This window comes from Cuculus canorus, chromosome 11 (assembly GCF_017976375.1).
Source record: "Cuculus canorus isolate bCucCan1 chromosome 11, bCucCan1.pri, whole genome shotgun sequence".
Classification (NCBI taxonomy): Eukaryota; Metazoa; Chordata; class Aves; order Cuculiformes; family Cuculidae; genus Cuculus; species Cuculus canorus.
Window position 1 is genome coordinate 2,101,240 of NC_071411.1, and position 25,276 is coordinate 2,126,515.

The 25,276-nt window shown below is 59.2% G+C and overlaps 1 protein-coding gene across 2 annotated transcripts in view; it reads left to right on the plus strand.

The window, feature by feature from the left end:
- Positions 1-25,276, plus strand: part of CACNA2D2 (calcium voltage-gated channel auxiliary subunit alpha2delta 2) — a 206,675-nt gene that overhangs the window by 173,893 nt on the left and 7,506 nt on the right. The window contains exons 6-24 of one of the 2 annotated variants that reach the window (XM_054076733.1): positions 6,404-6,542; positions 10,382-10,513; positions 10,771-10,828; positions 13,083-13,133; positions 13,304-13,403; positions 14,197-14,355; positions 14,870-14,977; positions 15,666-15,744; positions 15,927-15,976; positions 16,787-16,876; positions 17,132-17,200; positions 17,896-17,970; positions 18,398-18,472; positions 18,645-18,716; positions 19,001-19,072; positions 19,250-19,311; positions 20,843-20,919; positions 22,118-22,138; positions 24,347-24,407. In XM_054076733.1, the coding sequence (XP_053932708.1) occupies positions 6,404-6,542; positions 10,382-10,513; positions 10,771-10,828; positions 13,083-13,133; positions 13,304-13,403; positions 14,197-14,355; positions 14,870-14,977; positions 15,666-15,744; positions 15,927-15,976; positions 16,787-16,876; positions 17,132-17,200; positions 17,896-17,970; positions 18,398-18,472; positions 18,645-18,716; positions 19,001-19,072; positions 19,250-19,311; positions 20,843-20,919; positions 22,118-22,138; positions 24,347-24,407 (1,550 nt within the window). The remainder of the gene's footprint in view (positions 1-6,403; positions 6,543-10,381; positions 10,514-10,770; positions 10,829-13,082; positions 13,134-13,303; positions 13,404-14,196; positions 14,356-14,869; positions 14,978-15,665; positions 15,745-15,926; positions 15,977-16,786; positions 16,877-17,131; positions 17,201-17,895; positions 17,971-18,397; positions 18,473-18,644; positions 18,717-19,000; positions 19,073-19,249; positions 19,312-20,842; positions 20,920-22,117; positions 22,139-24,346; positions 24,408-25,276) is intronic. The other variant, XM_054076734.1, reaches the window with a different exon arrangement.

Below are 25,276 nucleotides of genomic sequence, written 5' to 3' on the forward strand. Positions count from 1 at the left end.
GCTTTAACTACGGTGAGAAAGAAATGAGCTTCTTATTCATTTCGTTTGCCCCTCGGCTCCGCTATCTTCCTCACCAGATTTTGGATTTCCAAGTGCTTTTTAACAATTGGGAACATCAGAAAATTTTCCTGGGGGTCTCCAAGGCTCTGGAGTTTGTTGCAGAAGCAAAGTTTACACTTGTCTGCCCCAGGAAGGGCTGTGGGATTTATCTGGGGAGAAGCGGTCAAACTGGTGGATGCTCATGGCTGGACTGGGTGTCCCAGTGCCACCAGTGCATGAGCTGGTGGTGGGGCTGGGTGTCCCAGTGCCACCAGTGCATGAGCTGGTGGCTGGGCTGGGTGTCCCAGTGCCACCAGAGCATGAGCTGGTGGCTGGGCTGGGTGTCCCAGTGCCACCAGTGCATGAGCTGGTGGCTGGACTGGGTGTCCCAGTGCCACCAGTGCATGAGCTGGTGGCTGGGCTGGGTGTCCCAGTGCCACCAGAGCATGAGCTGGTGGCTGGGCTGGGTGTCCCAGTGCCACCAGAGCATGAGCTGGTGGCGGCAGCAGAGCAGGAGAGGTGAGGATGGGAACCCACCCGGCTGCTCGAGGTCCCTGGGGAGGGGTGGGAGTGACAGGGCTGGTGGTGGTCGGCTCTGCAGCAGCTTCTGGGGCAGGGGAGGGCAGCGCCAGACCCGCCACGAGCCAGTAAATGCATCAATAAATGCAGCGAGGAGGGCAAGGAGAGAGGAAAAAAAAAAACTAAATGTCAGCAGCAGATGAAGGGTGTTGGAAAATTTAATCTTCCAACTTTCTCAACTAACGTGACATTTGGATTTCTTCCCGATAAGCTATCAGCCCCAGAAGTTGCTTTCTTTTGCCTTTTTTTCTATTTTTTCCCTTTTTTCCCCCCTTCTTCTCTCCTCTGGCTGGTAATTTTGAAATAAATGGTCTAGAAAGATCTCTAAACATCACCTTTGGCAAGGATTAGAAAAAAGTGAAGGGGGAGCGGGCTGGCGGGAGAGACTTGGGGTTATTTATAACCTGGGCTGCTGTAAAAGCAGGAACGTGGCTGGCGAACACATCGTGTCCTTCCCTGGCATAAAGTGCTGCATTTCAGGAAAAGAATCATGGAATGGTTTGCATTGGAAGAAACCTCAAAGCCCATCCAGTCTCACCCCTGCCATGGGCAGGGACACCTCCCACTGGATCAGGGGCTCCAAGCCCCATCCAACCTGGCCTGGAACCCCTCCAGGGATGGGGCAGCCCCCACCGCTCTGGGCAACCTGGGCCAGGGCCTCCCCACTCTCAGCACGAAGCATTTCTTCCTAATGTCCAGTCTAAATTTTCCCCTTCTGATGTAAAGCCATCCCCCCTTGTCCTGTCACTCCAGGCTCTTGGAAAATGTCCCTCCCCAGCTTTCCTGGAGCTCCTTTCAGTTCTGGAAGCTGCTCTAAGGTCCCCCTGGAGTCTTCTCTTCTCCAGGCTGAACAACCCCAGCTCTCAGCCAGTCCTTGTAGCAGAGGTTCTCCAGCCCTCGGATCATCTCTATGGCCTCCTCTGGACCCATCCCAACAATTCCATAGCCTTCTTTTGTTGGGTACTTCAGAATTGAGATATTTAAGCTGAAATATTTGAGCTGAGATATTTAGGGAGAAAGGCCCTTTCGCAAGAGCCTGGAGTTTCTCAGCCGTGTGTCAGGGTCTGGCATCCATATTCGTTATTAATAGTATATTAATAATCAGTATTAGTGGTGATATCAGTATTCCGCTGTCTCTTCTGGTCTTAGCACGGATGGGTGCCCCTGGGAAAAGTAAAAGGATGTGTTGGGATCTTGGTGCGATGCGTTCTCGGTCAGGCGTGTGAGGGGCAGGACGTGGGATGCAGGGATGCTGTTGGGATGCTGCAGCTTGCAGGATCTCTGCTGGCGGTGAGGGTACCAGGAGGAGCACCGTGAGGGGAGGCTGCACCTTCCTGGCTTGTCCGGAGCTGCAAAACTGCATCCCGCATCCCAGAGCCGCCGCCTGCGCTGCCAGCCACATCAGCCCTGCGCTTGTCATCGGTGCTGCCATTTAAGCAGGCATCATTAGCTGTGATGGCTCGTTCCCATGGAGATGAGCGATGAACTGGGGTGTCTGCCTCCCTGGGAGCTGTCGCCACTGCACCAGGTCACATCCCCGGCTGGATCCGCAGCTCCAAACCCCTGCCCCAGGGGGACTCCCTGGCAGTGCTTGTGCCCGGCGGCAGCGTGGCTCTCCTCAGCCCGCATCCCTCTGGATGTGAGCAGGGCAGGCTCCAGTAAAGCTGTTGGGTGGCACCACTGGAGCTCACTGGGTGTTGAGGCATCTGTGGATTTTGTCCCCTGTTTGTTATTTTGGGAAGCTTAAGAGAAAATGTTGTGACTGGGAAGGCAGCTGCTAAAGCACTGAAGATGGCAAAAGCTCTCAGCATGCGATGACTCCTTGCTGAAGCTATAAATATGTATAATATTGATATATTGCCACGGAGTCGATTTCTAATGGTGTGTAGCGGAGAATATATTCAAACTGTGGCATCTATTTATGTGACGTTGTACATATTGTAACAGATCGGACATAAAATAGATGCTTCGAAGTTCTTTTGAACTATAATGATGAGAAATGCTGCAAAATCTGGCTAAGAGCCTGCTGAGATGCTCGTAGTGTAAATCCAGGAGAGCTTGAATCATCTTCTCCTTTGCTCTAATACAAATTTAATGTAGAATTTCTTCCTCTGGCCTTAAGCTGGCTGCCTGTAGCCCCAGCCTAGCACCAAGATGCTCCCATCCCCACCTGGGCTGATGACAGCTTTGCCTGCCTTCATCTAGGTGGAAATCCAAAGAAGCGTGGCCAGCAGGTCAAAGGAGGGAATTGTCTCCCTCTACTCCGTTCTTGTGAGACCCCACCTGGGGTCCTGTGTCCAGTTCTGGAATGCCCAAAGTGAAAAGGAGATGGAACTCTTGGAATGAGTCCAGAGGAGGCCACAAAAATGATCCAAGAGAAGGCTCCAGGGAGACCTTAGAGCTATTTCCAGTATGGAAAGGGGCTCCATGAAAGCTGGGGAGGGACTTTCTCCAAGGGCCTGGAGTGACAGGACAAAGGGGGATGGCTTTACATCAGAAGGAGGAAGATTTAGATTGGACATCAGGAAGAAACTCTTCACGCTGAGGGTGGGGAGGCCCTGGCCCAGGGTGCCCAGAGCAGTGGTGGCTGCCCCATCCCTGGAGGGGTTCCAGGCCAGGTTGGATGGGGCTTGGAGCCCCTGAGCCAGTGGGAGGTGTCCCTGCCCATGGCAGGGGTGGGACTGGATGGGCTTTGAGGTCCCTTCCAACTCAAACCATTCCCTGATTCTATGAGATGACCCCATTTCAGGGGCCAAATTCCGCTTGGCTTAAACAGGAATAACTCAGCTGAGGTCGGGAGATTTATAGATATAGGATAAATGTAGTTCAGATACCATCAGCTCCTTTCGTGGGTCTGTTTGTCGTATGGGCATCAGTGATGCATGAAGTGTCCCACGCAGAGATAGCTGTAGATTTGTCTCTGAGATCTATGCGTGGACCTCTTTACAGCAGCGTCAGTGAGAGCAGCCAGACAGCGCCCAACCTGCCAGAATACAAATCAGCCCCTCGGAAGCGGGTGGTACAACGGAATAATGCTAAACAGAGGAGCAGGTATTCTGTACGGTAGCTCCTGCGCTGGTGAAGTAGGGAATATCCACGCCAGCATGGGGGAAGTGAAGAAGGCTGGATTTTCCCAGTGGATGGGCTGGATCCAGGCAGGGTCCCCCAGCGATTTGGGATGGGGAGGGACGGGGAGGTGTCAGCAGAGCTTTGCTGGGCTTGGGGAAAAAAAGAGATTTTTTGTCACAAGCGAAGGTTTTGGTGCTGTAGGTGCCCTCAGGGTCATGGCTTTATCCCATTGAAAGCCGGTTTTCAGCAGGTGCCTCTGAATCACCCTGTGGTTCTTGGGGACGCTGGCAGGTTCGAACTATTACATGTGCAGCCAATTTCCCCCATGGACCTGAGCCCCGGTTGATGGTGGGGAGGACCTGGCTCTGCTCTCCTGCTACCCCACAGCCCAGCACGCAGCCGGGGAGATGGGGAGCCACTCTGCTGCAGCATCACGGGGTTGCAGATGATCTGACAGTCAGTTGTATGCCTTTTTCTGGGTTTACATGAAATGGAGAGCGTAATCTGGATTTCAATCTCAGCAACACGGTTTAGGGGACGTGGGGACGGTCCCTGCCTGCCTCCCACTTGGCTACTGCAGGTGTAATTGAGTTCAGCTCCTTTCTGGGTGGCTGGAGCCCCAACGCTGGGATGGGATCAGCTCGGTGGCGTGTTTACAATCCATTGGCTGAAATTAAAGCCCAGACCTCGCATATCAATCCTGTTATTCTCCTGAGCTGTGGCGAATGGTTTGGCCACCCTTCGCAATGTCAGGGGAATGTCACCGCCTCGGTGGCCGGCCAGAGCTGGCGCAGGGGAGGTGGCGTCACTCAGCATCGTCAGGATGGGGTTTAAATGAGCTTTGTAGTTTATTTCCCGAACACCAAATTTTCCTCTAAATATATAGCTTTTCCCACAAGAAATTCAGATCTTTTGTCCCCTGGATTTTGTCGCGACAAGACTGGTCACTGGGAGAGCTGCTTGCGCTGGACCATGGACGACAGCAGGATGGGACTGTCCCCTACCCCGTGTCCCCGCTGGTGCCGGGACACTTTGCCATGGGACACCGTGGAGCATCCCTCCGGGCAGCCGCCCCAGCACAGTGCGGCGTGAGCCCTGCCTGGAGCTGCTCGCGCTTCCAGTCACGTCCACTGTCGTTTCTGCGGGGCTGATCTCTGCTCCTGCAATCAGACGGCCTCGCATGGGCTCCGAGATAGGCACTGCGCTCGGGGGGAGGCACAAAGGGAGAGGCACTGAGCTGCTTCTGGAGGGGAATTGGCTCCATTGCCAGGCGCTTTGGCAGCCGTATCCGCTTCTGCTCTCCTGCAGCACCCTTGCCCCGTTTACTCCTGTAGCCAGGAGACTTGGGAAGGTGGCTGGAGCCATCGTGCTCTCCAGCTTGGGCTTGCACTGTGCCTTCTACCCTGTCTGCTCTCTACCCTGTGCTGCCCGTCCCTGCCCGTGCACGCGTCTCTCCGTGTCTCTGCCCCTCTTCAGCAGGGATGCAGCTCGGGGGGCACAAAGGGCAGGTGCTGCGGCAGCAGCCGCATCCTCGCCGCCCTGAGCGCCTCACAGCCAGCTGCAAACAGCCTTCCCGGGCCACTGGGCAGTAGGGACTCGGCAGCCCAGAACTACCACCATCTCCTGGGTTTCTTTGCTCTTACGGGATGGCAGAGGTGATTTCCCAGCTCTGCGGTGAGGCCATTCCCTTTCTCCTGCTTTCCCACATGGCCCTGCACCTTGGCTCCAAACCTGTCCCCCTGACCGCAACCTCCCAGCTGTGCTGCCAGCACCGGTTCGGCCCTGCCCTGCGTTCCCGGAGGGGTTTTGCCCGCGGTGCGGCACTGGAGGCAGGGCCTGGGAAGGGAGACAAGGGCTGGGAAGGCGAGGGAGCGCGTTCCAGCATCAGCAGTGGGGAATTCACCACCTCTCCACAATAATTAAATATTGTTTGCATTGCTTATTGACAGAACGCTAAGCTGCACTCCGTTTTAATTTGTTCTTTGATAGTTGCCTTTTGCTGCTAATTGATTTTCAAGGCTGTTCTTTTGGTTTGGGTGGATTTTTTTTTTTTTTGTCTGATTTAATACCTGCTGTGCTACCAAAGCCAGAGAGGCGAAGGGGAGCAGAGCTCACCTTCATGCCCAGCCGCTCCCACGTGCTACGGGTGCTGGCACGGGCTGCAGGTCAAATCCAGCACAAGAGCCACCATTCATAGAATCATAGAATCCCTGGGTTGGAAAAGACCTTTGAAATCATCGAGTCCAACCGTACCTGTCCACTACTAAATCATATCCCTAAGCACTTCATCTTCCCATCTTTTAAACACCTACAGGGATGGGTTTAAACACCTCCCTGGGCAACCTGTTCCAGTGCCCAAGAACCCTTTCAGTGAAGAAGTTTTTCCTAATGTCCAGTCTGAACCTGCCCTGGCACAACTTGAGGCCATTCCCTCTTGTCCCATCACCTGTCACTTGGGTGAAGAGCCCAGCACCCACCTCGCAACGACCTCCTTTCAGGGAGCTGTAGACAGCAATGAGGTCTCCCCTCAGCCTCCTTGAGGCTAAACAACCCCAGTTCCCTCAGCTACTCCTTGTAAGACTTGTTCTCCAGCCCCTTCACAATACCAGCACTGCTGGTCTCCACAGTGGGGACATTTCGTGATGGGCTTTGGCTGATGATGTTCCCGGCAGGCTGGCACCTCCAGGTGACCCTGTGTGCTCTGCTCCATCCCCAGGATGATCCTGATGGAGAAGAGATCGAGAAGGAGAAATCCAACTCCTTGAAGCTGGAGTTCACCGACGACGCCAACTTCAAGACCAAGGTTAACTATTCGTACGCTGCCGTGCAGATCCCCACGGACATCTACAAAGGCTGTGAGTGCCCCTCCTCACCCACCTCACTCTGCGCTGCCAAGCCAGGCTCAGACACCACCTTTCCTGCCCTGGGGTGCCGCTGCCCTGGGGACCATCGCACTGGGGTGTCCCAGCTGGGTCTCGGCGCTGGGGCAGGCTAGCACATGGCCGGGCACTGGGAAGAGGTAGAGTCACCATGTCAGGCCAGAGGTGACAGTGTGTCCCAGCCCAGGGACCCTCAAGAGATCAGCGTGAGCCAAAGAGGCAATTTGGGGTTGTTAGGAGGGATGGAGAGCTAAGAAGAAATGGTAGCTATGGCACAGGCTAAAGCTTGGCTGTGCCCACATGGCTGTGATCCGCCCTGGAGAGGAGCTCAGCGAGGTTCAAAGTGGGCGCTGGAGACGATCAGAGAGACAGAGGAGCCGTTACAGAGGTGGCAACTCCGTGCTCGTAGAAAGGAAGCGGTGGGAGAGGGTGAAGCAGGGATGCTTTCTCACTGGCTTCACGCAGCCTGGGGCTGAGGTGGTGAAAAGGGAGAAAAAGCAGCTGCAGTCCCCAGGGAAGGCAGCCAAGGGTGATTGCAGAACGGTGCAGGGGTTATCAGCCCCATGGTGGCCCTCCGGGTGCCAAAGGGCATGGGGTGCTCCAGACGGGGAGACCGGGTGGGTAGACCAGCCCGGGAGCAAGCAGAGAGGGATGGACAGAGGGAATGGATGGGATAGGACCTGCCACACCAGCTGCCAGTCCCTGCAAGGAGGTGACACAGTCCCTGAGCTTCCAGAGCTCTCTCCTACCTCACTCTGCCACCCTGGCACCTGGTGACAGTCGGTCTCCATTTCCCTCTAGTGGCAGCTCTGCACCGAGCTGGGGACCGCTCCCAGCTGGAGATCAGCCTCCAGCACCGCCGGGCCGCATCCTGCATCCAGCCCCAGACCCTGCTCTTCGGGGGGACCCTGCATTTCCCCGCACCACTGGGGCAACACCATCCCCACACCCCCTTCTCTCAGTGGCACTTGGCAGGGCCTCTCGGGTGGTCCCGTGGTGATCGGTGCTGAGCTCACGTTCGTGCTCCAAGAGGCATTTTCCTGGTACCTGGGCTCCTGGTACAGCCGTGCTCAGAGCCACATCCGTGTAAGGATTTCACCACGGTGGTGGCAGTGGATTAGGAATTTGCCATTAGTTGCATTACCCAGCTAGCACAGGCCAGGTGGCTAATGAAGCTCATCACACGAGCAGAGTAGGCTGCGTGGGGTGAAATGTTCATTACTCCTCACCCCTGCTCTCCAGCAGGGCCGATGTCCTGCCACAGCCACAGAAATCACCCCACTCGGCCGCAGGATGAGAGCAAGGTGGAGTTCAGCGTGCTCCCAGGACTCACGGCTGCTTGGAGAGGGATGCTGGTGAGGGGACAGGGCAGTCGGGGGTCCCAGGTGGGGGAAGGGTCCAGGGCCACAGGCACAGCGCTGCGTGGGCACAGGGCTCAGACTGTGCTTGGCCATGCTCCGAAAAGCTGGAATGCAGGGCAAGGCGCTCTGCACCCCAGCAAACAGGTTGGGGGGGTGGGCACAGGGTGCCCCCCTCCTGCTGGGGACACCAACAAGTGTGTCTGGTCCCTGCAGAGCCACAGGCCGGGAGCATCTCCCTGGCGGAGAGGCACTATCGCTGCCTGGCACACTAATTAAACCACTGTGGAGACACCCTCCGCCGTCACCCCTCACTACACACACAAATTACATCCTATATGTGTTTTATTTACTGTGCCATTTTTAATTAAATCTGCAATTGCTCGCTGGCAGGGCGAGGCTGGGCTCACCCTGGTGGGGACGAGGACGAGGTGGGGATGGGGACCGGAATGTCACTGGGGGGCTGGCAGCAGTGGCCTCAGCCGAGGGGGACAGGAGCCATCCTGACTATGGACATGGCCCCCTTGCTTGCGGTATGTGCATCATATTGCACAGAAGGAGAGCGTGGGGGCTGTGCTTGTGCACAGGGAGTGTGGGGGCTGCTCTCCCGCACAGGGGTGGTTTAGGGGCTGTGTTCACATGCGAGGGTGGTGTAGGGACTGCAGGGATGGTTACAGGGGCTGCAGGGTGACATAGGGGCTGTGTATGTTCACAGGGCGGTGCAGGGGCAGTTTTCATGCACAGGGCTGTGTAGGGGCTGTGTCTGTGTGCAGGGGTGGTACGTGGGTACACTGAAGCACAGGGAAGTATAGGGGCTGCTTTTGTACACGAGGATGATACGAGATCTGTCTATGTTCACAGGGGTGGTTTAGGAGCTCCATTCATGAACGCAGAAGGTATAGGGTCTGCGTTTGTGTGCAGGGATGGTGTAGGGGCTGTGTGTATTCACGGCCCCGATGAGCTGTACTTATGCACAGGGAAGTTATAGGGCGCTGTATTTGTGTATGGGGAGGATATAGGGGCTGCATTTGTGCACAGTGAGGATATAAGGGCTGCGTTGTGTGCAGGGATGGTGTATTCACGGCTGTGATGTGCGGGCTGTACTTAAGCACAGGGAAGTTATAAGGGGCTGCGTTTGTGCACAGTGAGGATATAGGGGCCGCATTGTGCACAGGCTGTATTTGTGTGCAGGGAGGGTATGGGGGCTGCATTTGGCAAAGCCTGCTGTTCCTGATGAGCCCCGAGAACCTGGGGGTTCAAGGCTGTCAGGGGTGTGTCAGTGCTCAGCACCAGGGCTGGCAGCACTGCCCGAGGCTGCTCCCGGCAGGCGGGAGCCTGGTAGGCTGCTCGCAGCCCCTTCTCCTGGGAAAACCACGTCCTGTGGCACAGCCAGACAAGAAATCAACCTGAGGACCCAGATAACAGTGCTGAGTGCAGGCACAGCACTGAGGAATGGCTGAGGGGATACGGATGATGTAAATCATGGCTGGAAAGTGCACCTGCCTTAAGGGAAGGAGAGGTCTTCAGCAGTGGTGGTGGGATGGAGGATCTGGGATTCACCCTGCCCATGTCCCACCAGTGCCTCTCAGCCGTGGCAAAGGGTTGAGTGGGTGATGACAGTGTTTCAAGGAGAGAGAAGTGTGGGAGGAAACCTTAAGAGAGCTAAATATACTCCACAAACGCACGCCGGCTCCCCTGCAGCGCTACACACGTTGCTCTTCCCAACACCAAGGAGAAGGGCTGGTCCTGGGAGCTCTCGTGCTCCAAAAGTACATTGAGGGTCCTTCGGGAGGGAACGGCGTCTGGCCTTGGGGTGCTGCCAGCTGCCTGCTCCTGCCCACAGCGTGCCGTGGTCCCAGGCCAAACCAGCTCCCCACACTCCACTAGCCCCCCTTGATTAATCACAGGCTGGGGCTGCCGGCAGCTTATCTTTTGCGTTAATAGCTGAATAATTTAAAACTGCTGTTTGCCAGTGTCTTAATTGCTTTTGCGTCAGGTGTGGGGGCCAGTGGGAATGCAGAGCGGGGCTCTGGAGGCTCCATGCAGCCCTGCAGGGACGCAGCCCCTCGGTTTCCCAGCTGGTGACTGTCCCCAGGGAGCAGAGCTGGCACGGTGACGGGAGGAGTGGGGGCTTTTGCTGGGAAGGGGGTGATGTGGCAAACCAGCTGTCCCCAGCGGTGGCTGTGCCTGCCCCACAGCCAGGGGATGGTGAGTGCTTGGGGGAGCCCTGGAAGGTGTCTCAGGTCTGTGGGGACGAGGGGCATCAGGCTGATGGTGGAGCCCCATGGGAGCAGCCGCAAAGCCCCTGTGGGCTCCCCCATGGGAAAGGGCAGAGGAGACACCCCACCTCTCCCTGCCCACATCACGGGGACACCATGGTCCCTGTCACCCCCCAGCCCATCCCAGGCTCTGCTGCTCCCTCACACCCACCACCTGCCCTATCTCTGTCACCCGCAGCCACCGTCATCCTCAACGAGCTGAACTGGACACAGGCACTGGAGGACGTCTTCATCGAGAACCGCAAGGAGGATCCCTCCCTGCTCTGGCAGGTGTTCGGCAGTGCCACTGGCGTCACTCGCTACTACCCCGGTGCGTGGCAGGGGGTGGTGGCCGGGGGTGGAGGGCAGCCTGGACCCTTCTCACTGCGAGATGCGGGCAAACATCTCCCGGCACCAGACCTGGGGGCTGTCTGGCACATGTAACCAGACTGTGCCAAAGCCTGGGGGTGTGAGTGCCCAGCCGGAGCCTGCTGCCTCCTTGGCTCTGGGCATGCTTTTACCCCGTCCCCTCCATCCCCTGCGTCCACCCATTCCCCAGCACGCTCACCACCTGCTTTCCCCCCGCAGCCACCCCATGGAGAGCCCCCAACAAGATCGACCTCTACGACGTGCGCAGGCGGCCCTGGTAAGCTGGGTGCCAGGTGGGGAGGGGGGTCCCTTCGCTGGCCGTTCCCGGCGAGGAGCAGCCAGCTCCTTCCCCCTTTCATTTCACACATGGTTGGCATTGGCAAACGGACACAGCGGCACAGGCAGGGGCACCCGCGCTGCAGCTCTCAGCTCCTGGGAAGGCAGAGTGTGGGATGGAGAGATAAATCCTTGGATGCAGATCAAGTGTGAAGAGCCACCCCTCGCCCTGCTCCCCCCAGCACCCACGGCTGCCGGCACACGGTCCTGGCCAACATTCCCATCCAAAGAGTGAAACAGCTCTTCCTGCTCGCGGTTCCTGCCTAAAAGCACAGGCATGGAGAGGAAAGTGGGCGCAGGTCTCCAGCACGTGCCTCGGGAGCCCTGAATGCTGGAGGAGCCCCTCCCGCACGTCTCTCTGCCCGTGCTGGGAGCTGCCACCTCTCCTCATCAGGAAATTAATGGCCCTGCTACTATGGTTAATTGTCTTTGATTGCTCCACATTAATTATTAACTGTTCTCTGCCAGGGCAGCCGTGTGGGCTATTGGCAGAGGGAGGGCTGCTAATGTGTAGGGGGGCTACCGAGCCCGGCTAGTCCAGCTGCATGCCCAGTAGCCATGCTGGCCACACGCTTGCCCAGGCAGCGGTGGAGGAGCAGCCCAACCGTTCATGGTTGGGGGCAGCACATCTCTGGGGACCCTTCCTTTGGGGTCTTTTCATGCCCTCATACCAGGGTCTGGTGCCACACGCAGCCCCCACCAGGGACCACGGTCCCGCCTGCAGCCTCAGAGGCCACCAGTGCCCCTCGCCTGCCTTCCCCTCCCGTGATGAATGGTGCTATTATCCCCAGGCTTCTCCCTCGGAGCCCAGGGTATTAATCTGAGCAGGGCAGCCGGAGATGGATGCACTGCCACAACCCATTACACGCAGCGTCTTAGTTGTGCTCCTTGCCATGTCGGCAGGGCCAGCGCCGAGCCCCCCAGCTCCCTGCCCATCTTATCCTACAGCCCACCTCGAAGCAGAGGGGTTGTGGGGATGCAGCACCCACGCTGGGAAGGCCCCATGTGCCGCCATCCCACATCCCGCCCAGGTAATCCCTTGCAATTAGGGAATACCAGGACCTGGGGTTAGCAATCAGAGCCTGCCCCTTCCCCAGTCCTCCCCAATAACGGTGAGTAGCTGATGCTAATAACACACTAATTAATCTGGGGCTGGCCTGATCCTGATCAAGCCAATAATGAGGCTCCCTTGGACTTCAGCCTTGGCAGGATCAGGCTCCACACAGTGGGATGAGGCTGCCCATCACAGGGGTGGGTGCTCAGCACCACGCCAGCTCTGCCCCACACAGGATGGCACAGTGGGACAGGACACTTCAAGAGGCAGGGAAGGGCTCCTTAATTGTTTTCAGGGTGAAGGATTTAAGTAGTAGTATTATTTTTCCTCCTCGTAGCTAAAAATAACCTAATCAGCCTGGCCTTTGAAGCTACCAGGGGGGTAAATAGTGTCTTAATATGGATGTGTGTGTCAGCATAATCAGCGCGCAGAAAAGGGCCTGCGATGATGGAAGAGTTCAGCATTTAGAGCTCATTAGGCTGATACGGTACTGAGCGGCGGGTCGCTGGCGGTGTGCCGTGCTGTGCCACGCGATGCCACATGCTCGCCTCCGCCTGCCCACCACCACCTTCTCCTGCTCCTCACCGCAGCCACGGGTGCGTGGGCGCTCTCGGCACCGCTCTCCGGCCGCCTGTGCCCTGGCTGGGCTGTGCTTTTGGTCTGCACTCGGCACGCTCAGGGTTCCCCCCCAAAAGGACTCAAACCCACTCACCCACGAAGATATCCGAGGGCTGGAGCACCTCCCGTACAAGGATAGACCGAGAGAATTGGGGTTGTTCAGCCTGGAGAAAAGGCTCTGGGGAGACCTTAGAGCAGCGTCCAGTGCTGAAAGGGGCTCCAGGAAAGCTGGGAAGGGGCTCTCAATCAGGAAGGACAGGGATAAGACAAGGAGGAACAGCTCTGAGCTAGAAGAGGGGAGGTTGAGATGAGATCTTAGGCAGAAATGTTTTGCTGTTCAGGTGGGGAGGCCCTGGCCCAGGGTGCCCAGAGCAGTGGGGGCTGCCCCATCCCTGGAGGGGTTCCAGGCCAGGTTGGATGGGGCTTGGAGCCCCTGAGCCAGTGGGAGGTGTCCCTGCCCATGGCAGGGGATGGAACTGGATGGGTTTTGAGTCCCTTCTAACCCAAACTCTGCTCCCCACAGGTACATCCAAGGCGCCTCCTCCCCGAAGGACATGGTCATCATTGTGGACGTGTGAGTACGTGGGTGGGGCTGTGGCTGAGCTGAGCCAGACCAGGATGGTGGCACAGCTTGCCAGGGTGCCACCGTCCTGCTGGTGGCCCTGGGGAAGCTGTATGGGACAGCGCTGGCAGGGAACCCCATGCCCCCTCCTGCTGAGCCCCAGCACCCCTCTCTCCTTCCAGGAGCGGCAGTGTGAGTGGCCTCACCCTCAAGCTGATGAAGACCTCGGTCTATGAGATGCTGGACACCCTCTCGGATGACGACTATGTCAATGTGGCCTCAGTGAGTGCTGTGGCGAGGGTGACAGGGCTGTGCCCCTCAGGTAGCACCCAGCTCCCCACTGCGTGAGCCCTTTGCCCCCAGACCCACCTGGACAGGGGCTCTGCAGAGAGAAATGGGATTTTTATTCCTCGTAACCACCTGCCTGTACATAAGCAGGAAAATAACTGCCTGGGGCTCGGCTCTACATGGTGGTGAATGAAAGCTGTCCCCATCCTGGGGCGTTTGGCAGAGAGCGATCCCGACCTCCTGCCTGTCACCAGCCAGTGACATCACCCCCCCCATGGCGATGTCACCGGCCCATGACCTCGCTCAGCATGATGGCCGTGCCACCGCATCTGTGCATCGCTGGGCACCCAGCCCGTGCCGGCCCTCCCCTGTCTGGCCACAAGCACACCAGCGCTAATTAACGTGTCTGGCCTGGCTCCGTTAGCTTGGATCGCTGCTCCCCTAATGAATGCGCCCTATTGCCAGCAAATGAAGCTGTAAGCGAGAGACAGCACCTGCTCCTGCTGCCGGCACGGCACAGCACGGCACGCCTGCTTGGGGGTCCTGCAGAAGCAAGGGTGCCGGCGAGCCCTGTACTGGCAGCACCCACACCAGGCTGCTCAGGGCTGGATTTGGCCCATACTAAGCCACACTCAGCATCAGATGTTCCTGGGATGTGGAACTTGGGTGCTCCAGGTGCCTCCCACCTGTGGGAGCTGAGCATGGTGGGTGGCTGGTGCTCACCGATGGCTGCCTTTGGGTCCCCATCCCCTTCCTGCGACCCACTCCCCTCCTTTTCACCTCCCAGTTCAATGAGAAGGCGAAGCCTGTGTCCTGCTTCAAGCACCTGGTGCAGGCCAACATCCGGAACAAGAAGGTCTTCAAGGAGGATGTGCAGGGGATGGTGGCCAAGGGCACAACCGACTACAAGGCTGGCTTTGAGTACGCCTTCGACCAGCTGCAGAATGTGAGCCGGGGGCCGGGCTGCGGGCTGTGGGGGTCAGAGTGCCCTCATGGGTGCTGGGGGCAATGGGAGAGCTCCAAGCCCCCAGCTGCTGCCCTGCCTCTGGGGCTTCGGCATGCAGAGGGCTCCTCATCCTCCTTTGCAATGCCAAGGGGACATCCCACCCCCTGGCACACTGCAGCCGAGGTTTTGGCAGAGCCGCTGCACCTCTGGGTGCAGTTAGCATTAAAAGTTAGCGTTATTAAAAGTTACCAGGGCTGGGCAGAGGGGCTGGGTCCAGCCAGACACCGTGCCAGAGGCAAAATAAAGATCGATGGTGCTGTTAGATGCTGAGCAGCAATAGCCACAGCATATCCAAGCACACAGCGTCCCTCCGCTTGCCTGTTCACCCCAGCCATCCTCACCCCGAAGGAACAGGCTGGGAAGAGAGATGGGTCAGGGCCAGCCCCAGGACCGCATCCAGCCCTGCGCTGATGCTGCTCGCTGCGGCCTCAGGCATCATCTCTCTGCCCCACAGTCTAACATCACGCGTGCCAACTGCAACAAGATGATCATGATGTTCACGGACGGTGGCGAGGACCGGGTGCAGGATGTCTTTGAGAAGTACAACTGGCCCAATAAGACGGTGAGGGGCTGTGGGGCCATGTGCTGGCTGGGGAGGGGCACAGCTGCTGCAGCTCCGTTGCTGGCTTCTGCCTCGTTTGCCATGAGCAGCATCACCGTCCCCTCTCAGCCTGCTCCTGCGCCGAGACGCTGCCCTGGGAATGGGGTGGCTGATGCGCTGGTGCCATTCAGAGCCAGCTCCCACCTTAGCACAGGGCCAGGCATCCTGCAGGCTGCCAGGGCAGTGATGGGGCTGGTGGGGTCCCCGAAAAGCCTGCCCTAGGGGGAGCCCACCCCAGGAAGGGGGGCAGGGCTGTCTGCAGACAGGAGGATGCCCATCACCACCCCACTCCTGGGAATCCATGTGCTGGGGGGAACCTGGACCGTGCAGGACCCTCCGAGAGCACAGACTGCTCTCTGTGCAGAGATGCCCCAGTGCGAGGACCTCTGGTCCCCCCAGCAAAGGTGACTTTGGCTGACGGGGGACAGGACTGGCCAGTTCCGGCAGGGAGAGAGGGGCTGCCTTCCTGCCTGCTGGAACAGCCAGCGTTCGCAGGAGCCGCGTCCTGCCTTCCTGCGCTCCGTCACAGGCAGCACAGCCTGTGTGGCAGAGGGCGATGCTGCAACTGTCCCTGCGGAGCCAGGAGCACCCGAGTGTGCACCACTTGGGGTGCCCAGTGGACGGTCCTCACCGCCGCGCTCTGCCTCAGGTGCGGGTTTTCACCTTCTCTGTCGGGCAGCACAACTATGACGTGACCCCGCTGCAGTGGATGGCCTGCGCCAACAAAGGTGAGCAGGGCTGGCAGCCAGCCGGCATGGGGGACTGCGGGGTGCTGGGCTCACCCTTCGCCAGGGGCTGGCACCGGTGCTCTGGTCCATGCCGCTGCTGGCAAGGTGCTTGCGGCAGCCCTGGAGGGCTGGACACGGGGACAGCCAGACAGCCGTCTCTCCAACTGTCTTTCTTTTCTAAGGTTACTACTTTGAAATCCCGTCCATCGGCGCCATCCGCATCAACACGCAGGTACGGTGGGGTGCAGGCAGGCGGGGTGCACACTCGGGCACCCCCAGTCCCCCTGCAGAGAGCCAATAGGCTGGCAGCGAGCGTGGCAGCAAGCTGGGAAGCTGTGCCCTCGGCCAGGCCTCACGCAGTTGAAATGAGTAATCCATCTTCCGCAGCTCTCTGTGGACCTTGTGCCTTTTGAGTGGCTAATTATGAAACATCAATCATTAATCAGCGCAGAGCGGAGCGCAGGCAGGGAGCGAGCGCAGGCAGGGCCGGCCCCGGCAGAGCCAGGCGTGTCTGCCCCACGCTCTGTCCCTCTGCCCCTTTCTGCGCCTTTTCTGTGTCGGATGCGCATGAGGCGCCGTGGTGGGCAGGTGATGGGGGTCCCCGCGCAGGGTGGCTCCCCAGACAGGGCTGGTGTCGTGGCACAGGGGCTGCTCCTTTGCACAGAGGCCTGCCGTGGAGAGCCAGGATAAGAGAAACCCACCCTGGGAAGTGATGCCAAAACATTGGCAGTGGCAGCCAGAGAGACAGCAGTGACGTGAGCTGGACACGATGGAGCAAAGCCAGCCCCGATAGCTGGGGGGCTCTGGCTATGCTGCCTGGGAGCCCCGGCCTTGCTCGTGCATGGCCGATGGAGAGCAGCGCCTTGTTTGCATCCCGATGGGCCTGTTGGGTTCCCAGCTGGAGCCGTTACCCTCAGCCCGGGTCGCTGCCCCTGTGCCGGGACTGGGAACGAGCACCCTGTTAATAATCCTTGGACGTGTGTGGGGACAGGAGGGTCACCGGGCCCCGTGTCACGCTTTCCCCCACCCTGTGTCCCTGCAGGAGTATCTGGACGTGCTGGGCAGACCAATGGTCCTGGCTGGAAACCGAGCCAAGCAGGTTCAGTGGACAAACGTCTACCAGGATGCCCTGGTAAGGACCCCCACGGTGCGGGCGGGGACACGAGCCCTGGGTTCCCACACAGCCCTGGGCTGCAGGTGGTGACTGCCATCCCCAGGGTCCCACGCAGAGCCAGGGAGCGTACGGAGGGGGACACCAGCCCCAGGGTCCCGCACAGCACGTGCCACCATCCCCCTTGGCCGGGGGGAAAACCCTGTGCTGCCCACCCCCACCTCTGGGTCCTGGGGCCGGCGAGGGGCCATGGGACACCCTTCTGTGTTTGTGCAGGGACTGGGCCTGGTGGTGACGGGCACACTGCCGGTGTTCAACTTGACAGAGGACAGCAGTGACAGGAAGGTAGGGGACTGCGGCTGCCACCGCGCTGGCTGCACTGGGACCCCGGCTGTGGGGCCGTGGCGGGGTGGGGAGGATGCCCCAGTGCTGGGAACCTGGCTGCGAGGGTGCTGCCTGCTCTGCGCCCCCTCCCTGGGGTGTGACAGGGGGGCTGCCATCATAGACTCATGGCGTGGTTTGGGTTAGAAGGGGCCTCAAAGCCCATCCAGTCCCACCCCTGCCACGGGCAGGGACACCTCCCACTGGATCAGGGGCTCCAAGCTCCATCCAGCCTGGCCTGGAACCCCTCCAGGGATGGGGCAGCCACCACTGCTCTGGGCAACCTGGGCCAGGGCCTCCCTACCCACACAGGAAAATATATCTGCCTAAGATGTCATCTCAATCTCCCCTCTTTCAGCTGAAAATCATTCCCCCTCATCCTGTCCCTGCGCTCCCCTGATCAAGAGCCCCTTCTCTGTAGCCCCTTTCAGCACCCGCAATGGCCTTGGCCACCTCTCCCAGTTCAATGGACGTAGTGTCCCATGGAGGCTGCTGCGGGGCTGGCACGTCCCACCACGTGCCCTGCGGTGTCCAGATCTGACCCACACATCCCCGAGGGAGAAGAGGGAGGTCCATCCCCCTGTTTCCCCATCCCCGTGCTGGTAGTGGCAGATGAAAGCCCTGCTCCCACCCGCCTCCCTCCCTGTGCTTCCTTCCAGAACCAGCTCATCCTTGGCGTGATGGGGATCGACGTGGCTCTCAATGACATCAAGAGGCTGACGCCACGATACAATGTGCGTGGGAACCCCTTCCCCTCTGTCCCTGCCCTGTGCTGCCCGAACCTGGCGTGGGAGCCCACTGTGGGGAGCCCTGAGCCCCCAACGCCCCTTAGCACCAGCAGCTGCAGGGTCCACAGCCAGGGTTGTGGGCTGGGATCAGAGCTGGGTGATGCTCTGGGAGCCAGAGCGGAGCCAGAACCCTCACAGGATCAGTGGGGAATAAACCTTAGCAGCCTGGGGAAAGGAGCAGCGAGCAAAATGCAGAGATGAGAGACGAGAGACGGTATTGGCCTCAGAACAGAAATAGGGGTAGAGGAGGCTGAGCCCCAGGAGCGGTGTGGGGTGAGCTCTGCCTGCAGAGGTGAGGGTGGTCACCCCGGCATGGCACAGCGTGCTGCAGAGCTACCTGACCAGCCTCATCCCTCTTCGCGTCCTTCCACAGCTGGGGGCAAACGGTTACGTCTTCGCCATTGACCTGAACGGCTACGTCCTGCTGCACCCCAACCTGCAGCCCCAGGTGAGGAGGGGCCCGGCGGGGTGGCAGTGGCAGGGGTAAACCAGGCCCTGTGGGACACGCGGCTTGCCAGGGTTCTTAGGAGCTAATTGGGGAACTGTGATGAGTTTGTCTGGACTCAGCAGTGGCTGCGGGAGCCCTGAGCCTTTCTCCGGCTCTCCCTTTCTGCCTGCAGATCATCAATTTCCGCGAGCCGGTGACGCTGGACTTCCTGGATGCTGAGCTGGAGGACGAGAACAAGGAGGAGGTGGGCAGACCTGGGGGCAGCTTTTGGGGTACAAGCTGGCCCCCCAGTCTGCAGTCAGCCTGCCCAGGAAAGCGCCTTGTCTTAAGGGCCCCGACACAGCTCCTGTGGGGCCACACAGGGACAGGAGCTGGGTCACTGTCCCCTGGGTGCCAGCGTGATGAGCCCTTCTCTAGGCTGATCGTGCCTGTACCCCATGGGTCCCCAGTGTCACCCCACTGGGGTGGGTGCCCGTGGGCGTGTGGCCGGGCTCTGCAGCCCTCAGTCGCCTCTTCCTTATCCCCCAGATCCGGAGAAGCATGATTGATGGGAACGACGGGCAGAGGTTCATCAAGACCCTCATCAAGTCCCTGGACGAGGTAATGCTTCAGGGGACAGGGATGATGGCCAAAACCACCTCCGTGCTGAGCACCCAACCCTGGTGACAGGGAGCGAGGGGCTGTGTGTGGCACCAGGCTCGGAGCCGGGGTCCCCTGTCACCACGCTGGTGGGGTCCTGGCACTGCAGAGGCCTGACTGGCTCCCTCTGACCCACAGCAATACATCGACGAGGTGTTCAGGACCTACACGTGGGCACCCATCAAAAGCACCAACTACAGGTGAGTGGCACTGACAGTGTCCCCACAGTCACTCGGCATTGGCCAGACTCGCACCAGCACAGGGCTGCGGTCGTGTGCCTGCAGCTCAGGAGGTCCCTGTGGCAACCAGGAGTGTGTCCCGTGGGCTGTGGGGCGGCAAACGTGCCATCACATCTTTGCACACAGCCAGTGATGCTCTAAAAAGCATTCCCAAAACTGCTGCCCGCCAGTATTGGGCACTGCAGAGCTGGGCTGCGGTCCCCAGCACACAGGACAGGCGCTGGCGTGCGAGGTGTCGGACAAGGGACGCATCTGCCACCACCAGGAGCTCTCACAGGTCTCTGCCTGCTCTGGGGTGGGTGACAGAGGCGCACGCCCACCCTGCAGCACAGGCAGTGGCTTCAGAGGCAGAGGGGAGTAATGCTTCCCTCTACATTTATCACCCAGTTTGCATCAGTTTGGACCAGCAGATATGTAAGAAAGACCCCGGCATCGTGTCTGCACTGTCCAACTTGTGCTGCCTTCATCCTATGAGGAGCCATGTGATCCCCCTGCCACCCGATGTACCATCATCCTCCTCACCACCCAGCTTGAGAGGGGCTGGCAAGGGTCACAGCCACCTCCCAGTGCTGCCCAGTGTCCCCCATGCAGCCGCAGTCCTGTCCCCCACAGTGGCACAACTCCAGAGCGAAGCAGTGCTGTCAAGGAGGGGACAATGACACGGGGTGATGGAGCTGTGGCCAGGCGAAAGGTGCTGCAGCCAGCATCTTGGAGCCCAGCTCCCACTGGCAACGTGTCCCGTGGGTTCAGCGCCCCACCACCACCCTCATCCTCCTCCCTGCATTCCAGACCGCTGGTTGGTGGAGCCCTCCTTCCTGGCTCACCAGTATCTGGTGCCTCTGTGATGGTTGTCTTCAGTCTCTCCTCACTGGGAAGGTTTTATCCCTTCTTTTGAGAGCTCCTCCCACCTTCCTTTCTTACAGAGATGTCGTGTCCCTCTTCCATGTGCATCTTCCTTGGTTCCTGGGCAGGCAGGTCCTGCCCATCTCAGCCCTGGCTGGACAGGTTTGCCACCTCCTGTGCTCCGAGGTGCTCTCAGGATTGGCCCTGGGTACCACCAGGATGAACCTGAGTGCCCTGGGGACGGCCCTAGGTGCCACCAGGATGACCCTAGGTGCTCTGGAGACAGCCCTGGGTGCCGCAGGATGGCAGTAGGTGCACTGGGGATGACCCTGGGTGCTGCTAGAACAGGTCTGCATGCTCGGATGGTGGCCCTGGTTGCCACCAGGATGACCCTAGGTGTTCTGAGGATGGCCCTGGGTCCTCCAGGATGACCCCAGGTGCTTTGGGGACTAACTTGGGTGCCGCCAGGATGACCCTGGGTGCCCCCAAGACAGCACTGGGTGCTGTCTCTTGAAAGAAGGACACAGCAGGGCGTGCAGGAGACCAGCAAGGCTGCTGCCAAGGGTTGCCAGGCAGGGGCTGGGGGCCGGCCAAGGGCTCTGCGTGCGTGTAAAGCCTTACACCGCCTGTCTGCTCTCCATCTCCGCAGCCTGGGGCTGGTCCTGCCTCCCTACAGCACCTACTACATCCAGGCCAACCTCAGTGACCAGATCCTGCAAGTGAAGTGTAAGTAGCCCCTGGCGTTCCCTGCCGCCCTCTCGCACTCCCACTCGCCCCCTCGCCTGCCCGCGGCTGTCAGGGGAGAAACCCTAAGCCAAATAACTCACAGAAAGAGACAGGGCTCACTGAGAGGCAAAAAACAAAAGAGAAAAAAAAAAAAGAAAACATAAATTAAAAATAAGAGAGGTGTAACTAGAGGTGAAGGCACAAAGGGAAAGCGAGCTGCCTGCCCGGGGTGCCCTGGGATGCCAGGGTTTGGTCTTCACTCTTTGCACCCCAAAACGCGAGCGCAGGCTGCAGGCGGGCGCTGCCCTGCTCCCCTCGTGGGGCAAGGGATGCCACCGGAGCAGCTGCTCGATTTGCGAGCCTGGGAAAGTATGCATGCATCTCTTTAATTTCCTTTGGTTTATTACGATTGTTTGGGTTTAGTTGAAGCCATTTCTTCTTCTTTTTATGAGTTCAGTTTTCAGTTGGTTTCGATTTTTGTTTGGAATTAATCTGTGTACGTGTGTGTTAGCCTGGCCCCCCCCTTTCTCTCTCTTTCTCTCTCCCCCACCCCGACCCCCCAACCTTTTTCCCACCACGCTGCTCCCGAGGACCCCGTCCCCTGGGGGAGAACTGGACCCTTCCCCTCTCCCCTCCAGTTCCCCCTGTTTCTTCCCCTTGGCCGCCCCGATGGCTCGAGCCCAGCCCCGTTCCGGATGCGGCCCCTGCCACCCTCTCCATCCATGGGCAGGAGCACCGCGTCCCCTGGGGGACGAGGCCAGGCTGTCCCCATCCCCGGGAGGGGGGACCCCGTCCTCCCGTGCCGTGCATGCCCCCCAACTCAGTGAGGACATTTCGATAGCAAGACTGTTGCAACTGTTTGCTACTGATTCTCATTTTCCTTTGGAGTATTGAATATATATATATATATTTCTCTAGTTTTATCTTCGCATTATTTTATTCTTATTTCACCGTGGCCTTTTCTTTTCCTTTCGTTACTGGGTTTATTTTTCTTTCTTTTTCTTATTTTTCATGTCGTTTTTTGCAAGAGGTTTCCTTTTGGTATGATTATGATACACAATATTTTTATTCAAACAGCGATTGAATAAAATATTGTTTGTGCCCCCCTTCCCCCTTTCCACCCAACCCCCTTTTTTTTTGTTTGTTGTTTTTTTGTTTGTTGTTTTTCTTGCTTTCTCTCTATGGTGGATTCACACAGTACCAAACATCAAAAACAAGGGCAAGTATTTTCAGTCTCAGACCACTCACCTTCACCACCCCGTCCCCTGCCCCGTGTCCAGTCCCCCCAGCCCCCTGCTTGCCCATCTCCCTGCCCGTTTGCCACACCGAACCTGCAAACCGCCACCGACTCGCCCTTCCTCCCTCCTCCTCCTCCTCCTCAACCTTCTCCTCCAGTTCCCCCTTTATTTGAAAGCAACATGTCTTGTTCTGTCCATGAGAGCTTTGTCACGACGATCCCCCACTCCCTCCCCGCGCATCGCTCCCAAACCCGGTTCGGTATCGCTCAAGAGCTGATGTTGTATGAAACTGCCGTTTTCGATCCACGAGGTTTTTCATAGCGAGTTTGATACCCTGCTCTTCCTCTCTCCCTGCCCTTCGCCCTCCTCCCCTCTCTGCTCCCCTCCTCTGGTCCCTCTCGCCACATCCCAGCTCCTCTGCTTCCTCCTTCCCAAGACAACTCAACCTGAAAGGGATAGGGCTGTGCCGGGAGCGGGGATCGCGGGGTGGGCACCACAGGGGGTCGGGGACAGAGGATGGGGGACCCTGTCCTCGGCCGCCAGCGCCCTCTAGGAAAAGAGGGCTCTTTGGGAAGCCCCCCAGGCAGAGATCCTTGGCAGAGGTGGGGATGGGACCACCCTGGGGTGATGCCACCCCACAGCGTGGGGGACAGCGAGCTTGGCCTCGTGGGGACGCGGGGTGGCGGAGCCCTGGGGTGCCGTGCTGCCTGCCCCCCTCCCCGCTGCCCCAGTGCCCAGCATGGCACGAAGCCCCCGGCAGCCGTAGCGTCCCCGTGCCGCCCGTGCGCCCCGGGAGCAGCTGTGATGAGGCCAAAGTGCCGCCGAGGCAGGGGGGCTGCGGGGAGTGGGGCAGCGTGAGCCCCAGGGCTGGGTTTGGCTCACGTCCCTGTGGTACCCGGCCGCTTGCCGGAGCAGGAGGGGTCCTGTGGGGCCAGACCAACCCGCAGCTCCCGCGTGGCAGGCCAGGAGATGCCCCGGCGTGCATGGTCCCCGTGGGACCCACCGCCACGCTCTGCCCCGCACAGCGCCCACCGGCAGCACCCGCTCCCCGGCACGGGCACGGCTGCGGGGGGCACGGCAGCGCAGGGGGACAGAGGGGACAAGGCCAATGGGGAGGTGGAAATGTCACCCTCAGCCCTGTTCTATCAGCTTTGAGTTGCCTCCTCCCAGCATCCCTGCGATGGCCATGCTGATGGAGCAAGTACGAGTGTTTTGTACTCCTCTCCTCCTCCTCCTCCTCTTCCTCTCATCGGCTTGTACCCAGTCCCTGCCTACAGCCCTCAGAGAGCAACAGTCCAACCTCTGGCTGTGCCGTGCAATGCACCGGGGGCCAGCGGGGGGACGAGGGGGTGGCGATGCTCACCGAGGGGGCCACCAGCCTCAGCTGTCCCATAGCACCCCGCACACACCCCCTGACCCGACTGGCCCCAGTGAGCTGAACCCTGCGTCTGCAGCCTTTCTGGGTCCCCAAGAGGCACCCCAGACCTTGCTGGGCTTTGACCCCCCTCTTAAAGCAGAGCCAGGTGCCGGGCTGACAGGCGAGCGTGATCCCCCGTCCCCGTTGGGGTCCCACTGCCCCGGGGAGGGAAGGGGCCGTCGGCAGAGCCCGGCAGCACATTGCACGGCATGTTGGTGGCTAGGGAGCCTCTGGTTGGACTGTCCTCAGCAAGGTTCCCAGTTTGGCTATGTTTCGGTGCCTGAAAATTCCTTTTTGGTTGTCTTTTTTTTTCCTCTCCCCAACACCCGAGTGTTTTGGTGATCCTCCTCCGGCCAGGAGCACAGCATGCGGTTCCCTGCCCTCGCCCACCTCCCCTCCTGAGAGAGAGACGCCCCTGCGCCCTCCCAAACATGCATATATATACATGTGTGCATATATATATGTGTGTGTGTCTCTGTGTGTCCCTGCGTACACGCCACCGGCCGCGCGTACGCAACCACCTTCAGCCCGCGACCGAGCAAATTCGAGCCAAGATGGGCAAACCTCTCCTGATTTGGCTATAACTTTCCTTCCCGTGCGGTGCCAGCGACAGCAGAACGGCCTTTTCCTTCCTCTCTTGTTACCAAGAGCAGCAAATGCCTTTTTTTTTTTCCGTTCCCTCCCCTCTCTCTCTGTCCGTCTCTCTCCCTCCTGGCCCCCCGGCATCCCCGTCCCCCCCTCCCCGCCGGATAACCTTCCCTTTCTGTTGCAGATTTTGAATACCTGCTGCCCAACAGCTTTGAGTCGGAGGGACATGTGTTCATTGCTCCCAGGTAGCTTTGCGTGTGCGCTTGCCGAGGTGTGCATCCGCCCCGGCCCCGCTGCCGACCCCTTCCATCGCCCCCCATCCCCACCTCATCGTGCCTTGTCCCCCATCCCCTGCCGCTGTGTGTGTGTCGTGCTGAGGGCGCTGCCGCTGGGACCCCGGCCCGGTTCCGCCACCCAGTTGCATCCAGCACGGTATATATGCACCCAGGGCAGCCCGGCGACCTCTGCGTGTGCATATATAGGTATAGTTTCTGAAAATGCCCCTGCCGAGCGAGGGGCCGGCGGTGGCATCGCACAGTCGCACTGGTCACGGGGGCACAGGGAGAAGGAAGGGGAGGTTTTGCCTCAAATTCGGGATGCCCCGGCGATTTGGGAAGGCGGACGGCTGTGAACTTGGACGTGAGGACAGCGTAGCAGCTTCTGGACAGACAGACGTGTGCCCTCCCTGGGGCTGTCCCACCCAGTGGGGACAAGGGACTGTCCCTTGGTGGGGCGTTCAGGGAGCCCCATGGCCCTGACGGCACCCTGCCCGTCCCACCACTGCAGTGCTACCCTTGACTGGCCCCAATTAGCGTTACCGGCTAATCACCCATGTACTTGCACATCATTCCAACAGCTAAACAACCCGTTAGGAGATATTTTATCCTTGTGGTTCCTAGGGACTGTAGCAGGTTGAGGCTACAGCACCTGCAGGTACCCCCTACCTTTCTCGTCTACGGCAGCCGTTGCTCACTTGCTCTAATTTTGGGTAAACCAGCCCAAAACATACAGTTATTGTGTAGCCCTGGCTTTTTGGGGCGAGGGACTTAGTCACCATGCGCTCCATGGGGTAGCAGGAAACATAATCTGTAATGTCCCTTCCAACCCTAACTAT